Source organism: Acinonyx jubatus, chromosome C1 (genome assembly GCF_027475565.1).
Source record: "Acinonyx jubatus isolate Ajub_Pintada_27869175 chromosome C1, VMU_Ajub_asm_v1.0, whole genome shotgun sequence".
Classification (NCBI taxonomy): Eukaryota; Metazoa; Chordata; class Mammalia; order Carnivora; family Felidae; genus Acinonyx; species Acinonyx jubatus.
The window spans coordinates 39,382,539-39,401,605 of record NC_069381.1 but is presented as its reverse complement, the minus strand read 5'-3'; the positions used below and the strand labels follow the sequence as shown (position 1 = coordinate 39,401,605).

Sequence of the window (19,067 nt, the reverse complement as noted above, 5' to 3'; positions counted from 1 at the left end):
AGGCCAAAATATTACTGTATGTATTTGTATTTCATAGTATTTTCACTCTGGGAAGTATCAGCCTAATTAGATTTTAAAATGATAACACATCTGGTTACACATCTGGACAAGATGAGTTTGAGGCAGTCATGTGACAACTATGAAACACTGGTTAACAAGCACTAAGAAGAACAAAATTCAAGAAGATTTAGGCTGGAGTATCAATGTCTCTACATAAAGGGAGAAAGTGAAATCACATGAAAGTAAATAAAATGACCCTGGAAGAGTCAAGAGAGCAGTTGGCCGAGAAGGAAAGCTTACTGCCTAAGCATTAGCAACCAATGTATGCTGAAAGGGTAAGAAAAAGATTTCAATAGAAGTACATGCCTAAGATAGTATCTAGCACCTAGTAAAGGCTCAAAAATACCTAACTCACAGTCTCATTATAAGACTCAGTATTTATAGGCAAAAGGTCTTTGTAATCTACAAACCATGGTACAAATATTTGTTTTTATATTTCTAGAAGGAATGTAAAGGTAGTATGGTAGAGCAACTGTGAAACTAGCCACATCTTCACCCCTCCTTGTATCCATGCCCTTTGCAATGTGACTTTGTAGATCTTACTATCAAGAGATGTAATCTTTTTTCCCCATGCCTGTATCTGGGCTGGTCTTGTGATGTGCTTTGGCCAACAGGATGCAGTAGAAATCCCAGTGTGTCAGTTCTTGCTTACTTTCATTCTTTCTTGGATTCATGCCTACCTGTCATGTGAACAAGCCCTGACTGTCCTTCCAAAGAAAGAAAGACTATGGAAAACATCCCAGTGAGCCCTGGGAAGACCATCCTGGAACAGCCTGTAGCCCACTGACCCTACGCATGTGAGAGAGCCCAGCCAAGATCACAGAGCTACCTTCCTGCCCTAGACCTGACTGCAAATGTATGAATGAGCACAACTGACATCAAAAGAACTGTCCAGCTGATCTGTATACCCATGAGCAATTATAAACACTCACTGTTTTAAACCAGTAAATTTTAGAGTAGTTAATTATATAGTAATAGGTAACTGATACAAGTAGCAATAAATAAAACAACCTATCAGGAGCCTTACTATGTGCCTAGCACTATGCTAATAAGCATCTTACAGGAGTTGTTTCATTTCTTTCTCACAGTTACTTTATGCAGTAAATATTACTATCCCCATTTTACAGATGACAAAATTGTGGTCCAGAGAGTTTAAGTTGACTTCCCCAATGTTGTATAGCTAGCAGAAAATGGGGCCAAAATTCAAATCAGACAGTACAACTCTAGAGCAGCACTCAAGCCCCAAAAAAAGGATCTTCTAGTTAATTCAAGATAAAAAGTAACTTTTTTCCAGTCTTTTCTACAACAAATAATCTGCCCTAACCTTTCCCTGTCCTTCTGATTTTTCCAACACAAAGAGCTATTTCTATGAAGAATAACCTTAACAGCAGTGATTTAATTTGCTGGTATATTATCTCATTTAATCCTTAAACAAACCTGTGAAGTTTCTATCACCAACTTTGTTTTAAAAAGAAGAGGAGAAAAAACGAAGGGGGGAGGAGCTCAGAGAAACTAATCCACCTCCCTAAGTCACACAGCCTGTGAGCAGCCTCATAGGGCTGTAACTCCAGGTCTGATAACTCCAGAGCGCAGGCCCATGCTGCCTGGCTGCTCTTCTGAACCACCTCTGGGTTCTCCAAGCAGTTCAATCTTTCCTGCAGTTCATTCGCCTGTGGCCCAATTGTTTCATTTAGCAAATATATACCAAATACTTCCTATCTGCACCAGCCATAAAAATGGCTCCTGAGGAGGCTTCAAAGCATTTAACTCCATGTTCTCTGCCTTCAAGGAACTTACAATCAGTTGGGGATTCAAGACTGAAATACACAAAAAGACTGAAATTTAAGAAGTATTAGTAACTGTCAAATGAATGGAATAAGCAGTCAGATTCCAGAGTTCAAAGGAAAGTGAGAGAAACATGGACTGACAAGGCTTCACATGGGAGGGACCATGACGGATGCACAGGATGGGAGTTTCCTGTGGGAGCACAGTCTTCCATTGCTGTAGGAATATGATTTTGTCGTAGGGTTGTCATGGTGATTGCTTCTTCAAGATATCCACATGGTGACCATTCAAATCTGGTTGGTTTGGACAAGAGTAATTCCTTGCAGGGGGGCAAAAAAGACTCATCTGAGAGGTGCCTGGCTGGCTTAGTCAGTAGAGCATGCGATTCTTTATCTTAGGGTTGTAAGTTCAAGCTCCACATTGGGTGTAGAGATTACTTAAAAATAAAATAGAATCTTAAAAAAAAAGACTCATCTGAGAGTCCTAGCATATCCAAAACTTGGAAGGGTTAATAACTGGATTCTGGAAGCTTGAAGCAACTACCAGGTCATGACAATCAACAGATTCAGAAAACAGACAATAAGTCTAGACATTGTCTAGACCAGTCCCATTAGGTAGTAAAAAAGATGGAGAGAAGGACCAAGAAGAAATGCAAGGCATGAATAATGCATACAAAATGTCAGCAGCTTGTGTTTCAGCTTTTGAGAGTCAGGGAAAAATTAGCTACCAATAAAACACCTGCATTTGAGAAAACTCAACCTGTTTCATTTCCAGATTTTTTTTTTCTGTTCTCAGAATCCAGGAGAGGCCCTTCTTGTTCTGACACAATTTAGCTTCCCAGGATTACCTCTTGCCATCTAAGCCCTTCCATGCTACAATGCACTGGCTACATTGCGATGCTTGCATTTTCTCAGCATACCTAGCTCTATCACACACCCATGCTGTTCCTGGTCTCTGGCGCTTTGCATAGAGCCATTCCTTCTACTGCATCTCTCATCTTCTTTATGCATCCTATGCATCCTTGGTTTAAACCTTCCAGGTTGAACAGAAGAAAAACAGAAATCCTGTGGGGGAAAAAACCACCATAAAGGAGGAAACAGGCTGGTACAGTAGGCCTAAAACCTCGATGGGATCAGTGGTTCCAGGTACAGTGGGAGGTTCTAACTGAAAGCCACATTTAACAGTGCAAGAAAAGATGTGTGATAATAGAATAACTCTGTCACTAGGAGCGCATGTCACAATATCATGGGATCCCTACAAAAGCAGGTCAACATAAAAAGAGGAAAATGCTTGGGGCACCTGGGTGGCTCAGTCAGTCTGACTTTGGCTCAGGTCATGATCTTGCGGTTCGTGAGTTCAAGCCCCGCGTCAGGCTCTGTGCTGACAGCTCAGAGCCTGGAGCCTATTTCAGATTCTGTGTCTCCCTCTCTCTCTCTGACCCTCCCCCCGTTCATGCTCTGTCTCAAAAATAAATGTTAAAAAAGAGGAAAATGCTTGCGCTATTGACAATAGCCAAAGTATGGAAAGAGCCCAAATGTCCATTGACAGATGAACGGATAAAGAAGATGTGGTATACATATACAATGGAGTATTACTCAGTAATCAAAAAGAATGAAATCTTGCCATTTGCAACAATGTGGATGGAACTAGAGGGTATTATGGTAAGCAAAATTAGTCAGAGAAAGACAAATGTCATTATGACTTCACTCATATGTAGAATTTAAAATCAAAACAGATGAACATAAGGGAAGGGAAGCAAAAATAAAAACTGGGAGGGGGACAAAACGTATGAGACTCTTAAATATAGAGAACAAACTGAGGGTTGCTAGAGGGGTTGTGGGTGAGAGGATGGGCTAAATGGGTAAGGGGCATTAAGGAAGACACTTGCTGGGATGAGCACTGGGTGTTATACATAGGGGATGAATCACTGGAATCTACTCCTGAAATCATGATTGCACTATATGCTAACTAACTTGGATGCAAATTTAAAAATAATAAATAAATAAATAAATAAATAAATAAATAAATAAAGGAAAATGCTTGACCAGTGACTGGAGAGAGGGGAGCATCTGAGATCTGGAGGTATGAAAAATGGCAACAAACTCAAACTGGCAGAAGAAAGAGCAGATGCTCCAAGAGGTCTTGTGGGGAGAGCAGTGGTCAGCTGATGAGATGAATGCAGCAAGTCTTAGTACTAGATCATTCCAGATGCTGATAAAGGAACAGAAATCTAGAGACAGGGGCCACAGAGGAAGCTGAAAAACAAGCAGGTCACATGTAGGTGTTTCCAATAGTGGTGGTAGCACAGTGGAAAGGCAGCTTTATAGCAACAAACAGAACAGCATACAATGGCCAGGATATATGGTAAAAGGAGGCATCAAAGAAGAAGAAAAGTAGAAACGTAAGTAGGAGGAGGACATATTATATGATTATATTCGTAATAATGATAAAAATATTCAATTTGTGAAAGGTTTATTCAACTATAAAGCACATATCAATGATAGGCATTATTTCATTTGTAGGAAAAAAATAGCCTTTGAGTATGCCCATAGACATACGAGAGGGACAGAACTGATAGCATGCCATCTGGTACATGGAAGAATACAGACATACTGGACTCAGTGACAAAGATTTAAAATGACCTCATCTAAGATCTATGAACTGGAGGAGTCTAGGGGACATTCCGGTTGTATTTGTTTAGAACCCAATTGCCCTGCTAGAATGAAAACTCCTTGAGGTGAGAGACTGTGCTTCTCATTCACCACTATTACCAGTACCTAGCACTGTGCCTAACACACAAGGGACACTCCATAGAAATGTGTTTACAGTCTTAACAAACAAATGCATGGATGGATGGATGGATGCATGGATGGATGGATGGATAAAAATATCAGCTTACCATATCTGTATCATAAACAAGAAAGAAAGCATTTGTCCATGTTTGAAGCCAAGTTTTAAAGAAGACAAAAACATCCCTGAATTCAGGCCTGCTGATGACAGTGAGAAAAAAAAATGAGATTCTCTCAAGAGAAAGGTGTAATTCATTTGCCTCCTTACCATTCCCGTCCTGTGCATTCTCTTCTAACATCTCTTTTCTATTCACAGCTTGAAAGGTTCTAGGTTTGGGAGTTAACAGGCAAGCAAACAAATGATTCTCCTCATTCATTGACTCAACAAACACTTTTGTAGCTAGGCATGCCACTAGGCATTGGGCACATGGACAAGCAGGAGACAAGCAGTAAACATCAACTAAGGTGGTTGTGGTATGGTAAGACAGATGGTTCCTGAAAGAATACAGAACAATCATGCCCAACTCAGTTTTAGGGGGGTCAGAGAACATGACAGGCATCCCAGATGGCATGGGGCAGGGGGATAAGAAGAGGAAGGGGATGTCCATACCAGGGGTAGAGGAAGTGAGAAATGACACAAATTAGATTCCTTCCCTTTAGACTCTCAGGCCCCCTGCATTCATCTCATTATTGCACTGAGAGCAAAGATTGAAACCATCTGCTTATTTTCCTTGTTTTCTCCACTATATTATGGGTTTCTTGAGAGAGATAAGGGGCTATATAATTCATTTCTTTATTTCTAGAACCCAGCAGAGTTTCTGCCATACAAAGGATACTTAATTGGATAAGAACTTAAAAAATTTTTTAATGTTTATTTATTTTTGAGAGACAGAGAGAGATAGAGAATGAGCAGGGGAAGAACAGAGAGAGAGGGAGACACAAAATCCGAAGCAGGCTCCAGGCTCTGAGCTGTCAGCACAGAGCCCAACGCAGGGCTCGAACCCACGAACCGTGAGATCATGACATGAATCGAAGTCAGTTGCTCAACCGACTAAGCCACTCAGGCGCCCCAATTGGATAAGAACTTTAGAATGGAGAGGTAACATACCCTAATGGTTTAAGAACATGATTAAAGGCACTGAAACCAATTTAGCCATGAGACCTTGAGCCACCTCTCTATGCCTTGTCTTCCTTATCTGTAAACTAAGGATAATAATAGTACCTACCTGTATCAGTTGTGTCCTCCCAGAAGGAGACACTGAGATAGGGTCAGGGATGCAAGAGATTTATCAATTTATTGTGAGAATACAGGGAGAGGAAGTAGAATTGGAGAGAGAGAGCCTCACACCACAGTAAAGATCAGACAAAGGTTTGGCCAACCCAAAGGGGAGCTCTGGGACAAAGATTTTCAATAAGAGGAGTCCCACATTGGGCAGAAATGGTCAGGCTCTGGTATCTCCACCATTCTCAGTCATTGGCTGGGACTGTCCAGGAAAAGCATGCCCTTAAGGCACTGCAATTGGAGGCTGTTATCCGTGCTCCTTGCAGATAAAGTGAGTTGTCTCTTGAAGGGAGGTCTGAATAGCAGACCTCCATGGTGGCCACAGTACCTAATAGGGTTGTGATCTTCCATTAGTCAGTACAGATAAAACACTTAAAACAGTGCCCAGAAACTTAGTATGTACTATTAAAGTATTTCAGTCTTTTTTGGGAATTATAAACTCAGAACACCATAGGGGCTAGGCAGGAAACATAAATGTGTAAATTGGCCTGAGTAAAATAAAAGGGAGAAAGAGGGCCCATGGTCTCTGTAGTTTACCTGGAGAGTACATAATCTACTTAATGATATTAGGATTAAAAACAATATCAAAGAAGATAGCAACTATTAAAGCCTGGCTAAGATTCAAACTTTGAAAACTTAATTTGTATATAATTTTATGAATAAACAGAAGCTATTATGCAAAGATCTTGTCAATCATTTGTGGTCATTGACAGCTAAGCAGGGCATCACAGGCATTCTGTTTTTCACAATCCATGCTGGTGAACTTGGCCTCTTTGATATGTTAGGAGTGATATTACAATCTCAGAAGGCATCAAGGAATATTGGGGTTTCTTCTGTATTTGGTTATTCAAAGTTTTGATACTTTTTAATGTATGGAGGTGCTCTGCTGGATTTGAAACATGTGTTTATTTAAATTTTTCTCCAACAAGAGAAAAAAAGAAAGATTACCTTGAATGAGGAATATAAATCATGCTTGAGTATTACAAGGCACTCAGGGTATCTGTCCCTTAAGAAGTAAGCAGACAGCTTTGTCCAGCCAGACTCCAAAAGACAGAGTAGGTGTGGCATGACCAGAGTTCTGGGCCTGTGAGGGCATGGAAACATGAGCTCACAGTGCCACTGGGTTCTGAGGCTGTCTGAGACTTGGCAGATGACAGTGGGAATACTGCTGCTACAAATGGGGTCATGCTGGTAGTAGCGTCACAGTTAGAAGAGGACCCAGTCTAGCATATCCTCAGCTACTGCCTGCCGAGGTTCTCCTCAACATGGTAATAGCAGGAGACTGCTTCACAAAGTCCTTGGTCATTGCTCTGGATCCACCTGGCCCAGGCAAATTGCAACTCTGCCATCAGTGCTTACTCAAGACTTAGCTGCAAAGGGCAATACCACTCATGAGTCCTGAGTGGGGCATACTGATGTACTCTGAGCTGCTGAGGGCAGAAGGAACATGGATACCCCAGTTATACCTGATTATGTATAATAAAGCTTCTACTGGAAGTCAAGCTTTTGACTTTAGATGTCAGGTGCCTGTATAACCATCCTTGATGACACATGAAAAAGTCATAACAATCTCTCTGAACTCTGAATTCTAAGATCTATATAAAGAGATTTGACCATTTATTCTGTTTTTAACTGCACTGATAGTATATGATAGACAAACTTGAGGGCACAAAATAACCTTTATTTGAATTTTGCATCATAGTATAATATTTTTAAAAATAATTTATCAAGGTGAAATTTACATATTATGAAATTAACCATTTTAAAGTGAACAATCAGTGGCATTTAGTACATTCACAATGTTGTTCTCTCTAGTTCTATTTAGTTCTAAAACATTTCAATCACTCCAAAGTAAAACCCCCTTGCTCATTTAGCAGTTTCTCTCCATTCCCACTCCCATAACTAGTCCCTGGCAACCACCAATCTCCCTTCAAATTCTTTGGACTTTTCTATTCTGGATATTTCATATAAGCACAATCATGTGTCACCTTTTTTATCTGGCTTCTTTCACTTCTTTCAGTGTATTTTGGAGGTTCATCCATGCGGTAGCCTGTACCAGAACTTCATTCCTTCTCATAGCTGAAGAATATTTCATTATATGTATATACCATAATGTTTATCCAGTCATCCGTTGATGGACATTTGACTGTTTCCACCTGATGGCTATCATGAAGAGTGCGCTATAAACATGTGTGTACATGTACCTGAATAACTGTTTTCAATTCTTATGGGTACCCATGTAGGAGTGGAACTGTGGAGGTCATATGGTAATTCTATATTTAACATTTTGATGAACCGACAAACTTTTCCACAGTTGCTGCATCACTTTATAATCCCACTGGCAATATATGAGGGTTCTAATTTGTCCACATCTTCACCAACACATTATTATTATTATTAATTTTTATTTTTATTATGGCCATGCTAGTGGATGTGAAGTGGTATCTCACCATGGTTTTGATCTGTATTTCACTAATGACTAATAATGTTAAACATTTTTTATGTGCTTTTTGGCTATTTTTTAACTTACATGACAATCAGGGATACAAATTTAAGTTATAATTCAATTGCATATGGGACTCCCAAATGCAAATAATGCAACTGAGGTGATGATTGAACAGATACCTACCGTGAGCTTCACTAAGTTCGTCCATGTACAGGTCATGATAACCACACCACAACTCACTAAGTTTTAGTTTAGTTGTTTTCTTTTCAAACATTGATTGTAAAAATGGGTTTCCATTTCAGAAATCTTATCTTTAAATCAGAAATATATGATGCCTAAGAAAATGTAAGTTCCACAAGTGCAATAATTTTTATCTATATCATTCTCTCTGAATAAGGTACATACTAAGCACTCAACTAATTAAAAAAATCAAATTGACTATCTGGCCTCAGAGACTGTAACTAAATGTAGATAGTAAAGTAGAAGGATGCATCTACAGTAACTCCTTAGCATTTTTCTGCTCAGGTTCACTGGGTAAATGATGATGCCATAAACTAGGATAATGAACACAAGAACAAGAACACTTATAATAAAGAAATTATCTCAGAAGTCTTACCATTGGTTCAGAGTTCCATTTTTACTTTTGTTCTTCAGTTTTAATGCTCCTTTTATACCACTCTTTTTTAAAGTTTATTTGAGAGAGAGAGAGAGAGAGAGAGCGAGAGAGAGAGAGTGAGTGTGTGTGTGTGTGTGTGTGTGCACATGCACACACAGGGGAGGGGCAGAGGGAGAAGGAGAGAGGGAATCCCATGCAGGCTCCACTCTGTCAGTGTAGAATCCAATGAGGGGCTCCATCTCATGAACCAAGAGATCATATAACCTGAGCTGAAATCAAGAGTCAGATGCTCAACTAACTGAGCCACCCCGGAGCCGTTATACTACTCTTTTTATGCAGAAAATGTAAGAGAAAAGTGACAGAATCCTCTACAAACATAAGGTAATAACACTGCTACTCACAAACATTTCTCACCTTAATTTTTTGTGGTTTGCTTTTTCTTCTTATAGGTCCTATCCTGTCCTCATTCATGCTGAATATCACTCCATCCCACATATGTCCAATTTTCCATAGGAAAAAAAAAAGACTATTATGACAGTCTTTACAGTACAGGCTATCCCAATTTGGTTTGGTAACTTTATTACGTCTCTTCTGTCTTATGAATCAGAGAATGTCCCATGAACAGAACTTATCTAGAAAAGTAGATAAGCAAAAAACTGATCTAGAACTTTTCTAGAAAAGCAGAAAAGCAGGTCCATTGTGATGCCATATGACAACATTTTGTAACTAGAGGACAGATCACTGAATTTTTGTTTACTTCAATCACTTCTCCCTTGTACAGTGTGATTCTCCCATTTCAAAAATCAGAAAAAATAATTCAAACTTACTTTAATTTGGTAAAAATGTTTGATACCACTTGTATTTTGAAATTATTTTAGTATAAAAATATTATAACCTTGCATAATATACACCTGAGAAGAATAGATCACATCTTCAGAGGAGAGAGAAATACTATTTCAACACACAGTAAGAGTGTCCCATGTATACTAAAATTTTTTCTTCTGCCCTATGTCTCCAAACAACATAGTAATTTGACTTCAAATTAAAGTATAGTATTACAGTTAGTATCATTTTCCCCTCAACAAGTGATAGTATGAGTGGACAGGGAGAGTTTGTAGTACAAAACACTCACTTGTAATACAAACTTGGGATCTGACTTCTATTATTACAGTTATGCACCAGGCACTTTCAGGAACACTAGCTCCAATGACCTGAGTAAGATCCTCAAAACTGCTGCTTCCCAGATGACCCTTTGTTGAGAAATTCATGCTGTGAGAACTAAAAGATCTTTAATATCAGAGATGTAGGGAAAAGATGGCCAACTCATCTTCAGGGGGAAAAAATAAAAGAAAAATCCCTTCTATAATAGCAGCAGAGCAAGCTAATACAGGTCAACCACAGGTGTCTATACATTGAGTAAGAGGCCAGAGTTGTACAGAGTCCTACTCAGGCTTCTAGCAGCAAAAACATAACTCCATGGCATGGACTCCCTAATTAGAAACTCTAGTTGATGACAACCCCGAATTTTTGCTTTTTATCTTTTCCTTGCTACCACCCTCACCCCATCTTTCTGACATTTTTTTTTAACGTTTATTCATTTTTGAGACAGAGACAAAGCATGAATGGGAGAGGGTCAGAGAGAAGGAGACGCAGAATCCGAAACAGGCCCAGGCTCCGAGCTGTCAGCACGGAGCCTGATGCGGGGCTTGAACCCATGGACTGCGAGATCATGACCTGAGCTGAAGTCGGCCGCTCAACCGACTGAGCCACCCAGGCGCCCCAACATTTTAATTCAAATCAGTAAAAACAACTTCAAAACTTTTCTTATAAAGGTTTTGGTTGAAGGGCCTTATACTAAGTCATTTGCTCAATAAATATTTGTTGATTGTCCACTAAGTAGAGGGTCCCAGAACTCAGTAAAGGGTTCACTAAGTAGGGGGCCCCAGAACTCAGGAGATAGAGTGATGAATAAAATCCATTTCTGTCCTTGGGGTGCCTGGGTGGCTCAGTCAGTTAAGCGTCTGACTTCAGTTCAGGTCATGATCTCACAGTTTGTGGGTTCAAGCCCGTGTCGAGCTCTGTGTCTCCCTCTCTCTCTGCCCCTCCCCAGTTTGTGCTTTCTCTCTCTCTCTCTGAAAAATAAACATTAAAAAAATTTTTTTAATCCATTTCTGTCCTCAAGGAGTTTGGCTTCTTTCCTCAAGTGTGGCAATTCTGCCTGCAGGGGCCACAACGTTTCATGTGATGATTTCCAACAGAACTCTGATGGGTAAGTGGTTCTCCTGACAGATACTGGGGCTCAGGGCAAGGGTAGTTGATTTTGTAGGCAGAGAGAACAACAAATGCAAATAAGCAAAAGCAAATATGAAGCATGTTTGGTCAACTGCAAATGATTTAATATTGTAGCAAGTGGAGGATTTGAACTGGAGAAAATCAAGGGGCATGAGGTTAAATATAAAGGTAAGGATAGATGGAGAATGACAAACCAACAGCTTGGGCTTTATCCTGTGGAGAGTGGGGGACAGGGAAATGATCTCTAAGTTGAGATCTACAACTTAGAGACAATGTTTGGTGCTGGGGAACAGTTGGAGGGGAGGAGACAGGAAGGTAAGACAATGTGTAAAGAGGACTTCATGGTAGACCAGTAGAGAGATGAAAAAGCAAAATCACAGATTATTCACATTGTCCTTATTTTTCATCACCCTGAAAAACCAAAAGCAAACAGTCTAATTGCTTCCTGATGTTGTCTCCATGCTTTTCTTATGAAGATATGATATGTTAAGGATTTTGTCTGGGGGCAAGAAAGTTAATAATATTTCTTTCTAAAGAGCCCTATTCTTTACAAAAGCCTTTCCACATTTAAGTAAATACCAATAAATAATATCCCATATAATATACTTTTAACTGGAGACGAAAGTAGAAAGGCTTTTCAATAGTATCCACCAGCTGGAATATATTCCTCTGTAGTATATTTAAAATTAATTGTGCGTCTGAGTCACAAAAATAGGATTCAAGTCCCTATTCCATCATTTACCAGATTTCTCTCATTGACAAGTCACCCAACTTCTCTAGGTTGTCATCTTTAAAGCTGTGCCTCAGTCAGGGTCCCAGACAGGAAATGGAGGGCACACTCAAAGCGTAAAATTAGGCAGGGTTTAGTGAAGAGAATTCATCAAGGGAGATGAAGCACCCCAGGCTGGCAGAAGTGGAGACCCTTTGCCATCCCTTAGACCTTAGAAAATCCAGAGAGAAAGCTACAGTTGTAGGATGGTAGGGGTTGTGGCCTTCACACACCACTATTAACCAATAGCCTAGCACTGGAACTCAATTTCTCTCTGCCCTCAGATATCCTGCTAGCACACCACTGGCTGAATCCTTCCCAAAGCAAAAGGACAATGGACCTCACTGATGCAATCTATGAAAGGCAGCCTCCAAAGCCACAGAAAGGATGGGGAAAAGGGTAGAGAGTAGATCTAGAGAGCAAATGGAAGACACTCAGTCCAAAAATGTAATAATGGCTCTCCACCTTCACATAGATTTGTTGTGAGGGACAAATATGTAAAAAAAATGCTTCATAAACTGTAAATAAAGTAAACAAATATGATAATTATGGGATCCATCCAATAAGAAGTAAACAAGAAAATGCTATGGTGTGGGAATCCTGAGGTTGACACATCTCAAGCTTTCCAATCAAAAGTATCCCCTACACTGGAATTTTTACTTTCTGCTTAAAAATTTAAGTCATGAGGACACAAACCAAATTGAAAAGGAATTTTTCAGTACCAAATGTTTAAGTCGAAGGGAAAAATTGATTCCCTAGTGAGGTCAGTGTGACAACAGTAAGGCAAGACTCAGTCATCTGCACATCAGCATCTCCATGTTAGTTTCCTGCCGTTCTCCTTTCCCAGCTCCAATTCTAACTTTTGCTGGCTCCAGAATCAGCAACAATTCTAGAAGTGATTCCATTTTTTATTGTGGTTCAGAACCAGTTCTTAAAAGCACCAATACATTTGTTAAAGAAACATTCAGGAAGCATTTGCAGAGCCCCTACAATGTGCGTAGTATATAGATTAAACATCTATCTACCTAGCAGTGTATGATGAACCATGACAAAATTTATTCAGCATACAAACATTATAATCCAATTTATAATCTTTTTTTCCTTCTTGTTCACTCCTCTCTAGCCTAGAGTGACTTTCTTGCTGTTCCTTGAAGCCTTCTAGGTACACTCCTGCCTTAGGGCCTCTCCTCTGGCTGTTCCCTCTGCTTATTCTCCAGGGAGACATATGGCTAACTTCTTTACTGCCATCAAGTTTGTTCAGATATCACCTTCTCAATGAGGCCTGCTCTATTCAAGATTGCAATCCCCCACCCAAGCTCTCATCTCCTTTATCCTACTGTACTTCCTCCAAGCCCAGAGCACTTATAACCTTCTAACATGCTATATAATGTACTTGCTTATTATGGCTACTTTTAATGTCTATCTCCCCTTGCACCCTTATTGACAGGGATATTTGTATTTTGTTCACTGCATTATCCCAAGCACCTACAACTGAGCCTTGCCCATACTGGACACTCAACAAACATTCACCGAATGGATGAGTCAGTCAATTATCCGATCAGTCATGTGAAATGAGGCTCAGTGATATTAGCAATTTTTTTCTTAATGGAAATTTTTAAAGTAAAAAAAAAAAGTTTTGTTGGCATTGCATTCTAATAGCCTCACCTCAACTATGATTTGTTCCAAGTTTTTGCTTGTAGGTAAAAACTGATACAAGTGATGATTAATCCCCATTATAATTAAATATAAAAGCTGCAACATTTCTGTTAAAAGAAATTTAAGATCAAGAATAAAGCTGGTACTATAAAAGATAATAAGTGTTTGTAATTAATACGCTGTGGATAACTGTAAACTCTATCATTATACAAATAAAATGTAAAAATTCTTAAAGCAACTGGGAACACTGCAGCAGCTGCAACATCAACACTAGCCACTTTGCCAGTTTGTTCAGAGGCTGTGCAAATTAGCACAAACTGATAGTAACACACAGAATGCATTTGAGAGCCATTTTTGCACAACATAAGTTTAGTTTTTTTTTCTTTAGATAAAATATCATATCCTGATGTGTGAACATGAAGAGCCAAGATGAACCTCAAACTGGTAAGGGGAATAAACCATGAAGTGGGCAATTTAGGTACCTCTGAGTAAACTATCTCTAGGCTTTGATTTAAGGAACAAAGGTTGTTTGTGCAGTAAATTTGGGTCCATAAATTCATGGTTTGAATATGTACAAAATATGTATAAAGGTATTAGTATAATTATTTTGTTGGAGAGATACCTGGAAAGTCAAACAAGAGCTCAAAAGACAGCACTAAGTATAAAGGTATCAGAGGAGTAAGTGGTTTCTTTCCAGAGAGCCAAACCTTCTACCTCCGTTATCCAAAGTACTAAAAAGGCAGAAAGATTAGGACGCTGCTGTATAGCTATCTTTCCCAATCAATGAAGGACATGATTTTTAGTGGACCCATGCATGGAATACTCAGCTTAGACAATGACCCTAACTCTGCCTCAGCTGTAATTGGCCTTACATGTAAAAGATGTGTGTGTATGTGATGGATATGTTTGGGTTTCTCACTGCAGTAGGGAACTACACCATTTAGATCAAAATTGAACTGTTCTAAAACAAGAATCAAAATCTGACTTGTTTCATATTCTATTGTTGAGTTATTTTGAAAGAACCAACACAGCTTTTTACTAGATATCATGTGTTGTGGGCTGACCTATAACCTCCCAGAATTAATATGTTAAAGTCCTAAACACCTACCACCTCAGAATATGATTATTTGGAGATAAAGCCTTTAAAGAGGTAGTAGTTAAGGTAAAATGAAGTCATACGAGTGAGCCCTAATTCAAATATGAGTAGTGTTTTTATAAGAAGATGTGATTAGGGCACATACACACACAGAGAAAAGACCATGTTAAGATAAAAAGACAACCATCTTCTAGCCAAGGAGAGAGGCTTCAGGAAAACACCTGTTTTTCACATCTTTATAGTGAATTGACATTAAAATATACATAATGTTGATTTCTGACCTCCAAAAAAGATGAATATGAATCTATCAGTTTTAATAATAACATGTAGCATATATTAGCATTTACTACATGCCTGGTGCTGTGCTAAAAACATGTTAGGTATCTCACTTAAGTATGAACGATACAAAGAATTTACTGAAAGCAAGAAAAGGGATAGAAAATGACTCTGGCCTTTCAGGAACTGTGCCTACTTGATGGATATATTATGCAAACAAGCACTACTGGATCAAATAAAACATTTTAATCTGATTTTAAAAAGCTATTTAGTAAAAACTAACTCTATATGTAAGTTTCAAATTAAGTAGCATCTCAGCACAAGCCACACAATCATTCTTCTCCATAGACCATCAGTCCTGCAACAACCTGAAATAATGAGAGTGCCTTCTATGACCCAACATAAACTTATGAAGAACATATGCTCATATGCAGAGAGGCCTCTGGAAATGAATCACTAGATTAAGCAGAATTAGGTTGGTATGTCAGCTACCACCTCCATAAAGATATATACTTAACATATTGGGAGATTAATTTTCTTAATTAACTTTACTGAGATGTAATGCACATTACAACCAAATGCACACAGATCTTAAGGGTTCAGTTTTGATGAGTTTTGACAAATGGATACACCCTTCTAATCAACACCCCAATCAAGATATAGGATATTTTAATCACCCCAGGCAGTTCCCTCCTGCCCTTTGCAGTCAAACTCTCTATCCAACCATAGGTAGGTAGGTATTTTTAAGTAGATATAGTAATAGTGATGGTAATAGCTATTGCTTAATGATAGTGAACAATAGGAGTATTTGCTGAGTGCCTAATGCCAGGCACAGTACTTATATAGTATTCTATTTAATTCCCTGTTGAAGGTTGGTATTATCCCTGTTGATCTACTGGGAATAAAAAGGGAGGGATGGTAGGACCAATAAATTAATTATGCAAGGTCAGATAACTACTGAGTAGTGAGATGAGACCTGAACCAAGAACATCTGAATTAGAATCCCTTATGTTAAACTATATTGCCTCTACACAAATGCTAAGGTGTTCTCTGTTAATTTAAAACACACACTACATAGTGGAATTAGTGAGGCCACCAGCTCTACATCACAGCCTCACCACATCCAAGTACCTCATCTTAACAAGCAAGCAAAGGCTTCAGGGTCTAATACTAATGATAACTAAAGAGGATTACTTGCAAATTCTTTAACTGAAAACCTGCTTGTAAATCCCTCACATATTTCTAAAGTAGTTGGGAGAGGGGGAAAATCCTCTATATAGGTGGGTGGGTCACAACTCCATCAGTCCCAAAGAATGGTTAGTGCTTTAGAAAATGAAAGGAAGGAATCCAACCATCCACTTGTTCTTAGTCAGCCACAGTGCCACAGCCCACTTTACCCAAGGACCACAAGGAAAGGCAGCGTGCAGCACTGCACTGTCATTTTTTTACGGATTTGTGGAGGCAAACATCTGGATTGAACCTTTTGATTCTTCATTACACTAATTTTATTCAGTTTAAAATTCTACCCACTCACATTTACAAAACACTTCACACAGACTATTTCCCTCATGAATGAAGTTCCATTCAAAACTTTAAAACATCAAACTTATTCTGAAATGACTGAGGTTAAAACTTATTCAGTGTCAATTTGCAAGTGTTATAAAATATAAAAAAACTAGGCACACAAATGCAAGACAGAAAGGGAGGCAGCCTCTTTAAGGGGTACTACTAAAATAAAGCAGCTAGGGGTGCCTGGGTGGCTCAGTCCAATGAGCATCTTGATGAGACTCTTGATTTTGGCTGAAGTCATGATCTTGAGGTTCAGGGGACTGAGCCCCCCGCCCCCCCCCCCCCCCCCCCCCCAGTCTCTGCACTGACAGAGCTAAGCCTGCTTGGGCTTCTCTCTCTCTCAAAAAATAAATAAACATTTTAAAAAATAAAATAAAGCAGTTAGGTAAGGGGCACAGATAGGCTTTCAGGATCCCACAAGGCTCCTGCCAAACTGCGTTATGGAGGCAGTATTTGAATCCCGAAGAGGAAGATTTTATGAGAATTACCACCGTTGAACGATACCAGCTAACACCTTGGGAATCAATAAGACTCACTTTTCCCCAAACCTGGAGGTGTTTCCTAGAAGCCCTTACCCTTGGTTTCCCTGTAGTCTACCTAAATCCAAGATATGTTGGGGGAGGGGAGGTTCTCTTCCTTTTAGAAACGAATTCGTCTCCCGTAAATTAAAGACTTCAGGACGTGTGTTTACTGAATCCCCAACGTTTGACAACCCCCAGCCCAAAGAGAAAACAATCAGAAAACACTGATAGCCCCTAGCCAACACCTGAGCCTTCTTTTTCCTCCGCTAAACGAGAGCAGTGCTTAGTGAAACAGAAGCGCCCTCTCAATCTCATCCAGAAATATCCCAAGCCCAGGTCCACAGCTGCCAGTAATGGGGGAAACCATTGGAGAGTGCAGCTTCTCAACAATTAACGGGAGTCACACAGAGAGGCCCCCGGAGGATCCATGCCCGCTCGCCCAGCACCCTGGGGCCTTGCTCGCTCGAAGCCGCCCGGACTTTTTGGCGCCACCAGCTAGTTCAGCAAAACCACTCCGAGGACAGCTCTCGAAAGGCGCAGAGGGGAGTGGCGCAGGGCGGCGGCTTCTCCGCGCGGGCACTGCCCGAAGTTGCGGGAGAGAAGGCGCGCGCCCACCCAACTTTCGGTTGTCTCCTCAGAGGCCAGGGGAGTCTCGGGAGGCCAGCGGGGGAGTGACCCGGAGCCCAGCGGGAACAGAGCTGCCAGATGGGCGAGGGAGGGGTCTCCAGGAGTCCTCCGACCAAAGGCGCACGGCGCGATTCCCAACTGCAAGGGCTCCCACTCCCTCCGTGGGAATCGGGGCGGCGGGACTGAGCGCCGGGGGCAGCCGAGTCCCGGCCACGTGGCCGCGTGGCCGCCGGCTCCCGTGACAGCGGGTGGGCGGGGCGTCGGGGGCGCGGGGCCGATCAGAGGCGCGGCTACCTGATTCTTGAGGCGCATCTTCCTGGAGGTGCGGTCCGGCAGGAGGCGGCAGCTGCTGGGCGCGACACGCGAGCGGGGCGCGGGGCGCGGCGCGCGGCGCGCGGGGGTACGTCCGCGGAGTCGCACAGCGCTCGCTAGCGCGCTCGCTAGCGCGCTCGCTAGCTCGCTCGCTCGCCCGCCCAGCGCGGCGCGGCCGCTTCGCCACCCCCGCCGCCGTCGCTGCCGCCACCCCCACCGTCGCCTCCAGGGGGCGCCCCGCGCGAGAGACGGAGGACTGGCCCCTGTGAGGCAGGCTCCCTTTGTGGTCCTGGCGCTTGGCCTGGAATCTATGCTGGAAAAGGTGAATGAGTAAAACTCCCTTTTCTCCAATACTGCTGCCTGTTCTTAAATTTTAAGCGTGGTAGCTGCTTTGCCGTTCATGTCTACCAACACCATTTGGACCAATGTTATTGGCAAAACGCTGTGCTGAGCCTTGAGAGTTTACAAACTTGCCCACTTTGGAATCCTTAGGATAAATCTTACCCTTTGTGGGAAGGCACACTAGGAAAATGGCCTGTCTCCGGCAGGCAGTGTGGACGCTTTAAGTTGGTCCCTCAAGCCATGTTTAGCTAGTTGACTCCTGTTCAAGTTATGTCCAAAGAGAAGTGAGAAATGGAGACAATGACATCACTAAACCCCAAGCAAAATGGCCAACACTTTAGTGCTCTATAATTTAAAATAAATGTGTTAATGATAATTTAAGGTTAAACTGTTTGCTGGCCTGATTTGGGAGAGCCCTTCAGTTTACTGCCTGGCCTGCTAAACCACGCCAGAGGTTTGAATAATATACAAAGTTAGTTCCATGCTGGGTAATGTGATGATAATTAAAAATGTGGGTGTGGGGCACCTGGGTGGCTTAGTCGGTTGAGCTTCCGACTTGGGCTCAGGTCATGATCTCATGGTTCATGAATTCAAACCCCTCTTCCGGCTCTGTGCTGACAACTCAGAGC

General features: G+C 41.1%; 1 protein-coding gene across 1 annotated transcript in view; it reads right to left on the bottom strand.

Moving 5' to 3' along the window:
* ELAVL4 (ELAV like RNA binding protein 4) overlaps positions 1 to 18,207 on the bottom strand; it is a 145,937-nt gene extending 127,730 nt beyond the window's left edge. The window contains exon 1 of the mRNA XM_027059234.2: positions 18,079 to 18,207. Within this exon, the coding sequence (XP_026915035.1) occupies positions 18,079 to 18,096 (18 nt within the window). The 5' untranslated portion in view covers positions 18,097 to 18,207. The remainder of the gene's footprint in view (positions 1 to 18,078) is intronic.
* Positions 18,208 to 19,067: the final 860 nt, after the last annotated feature.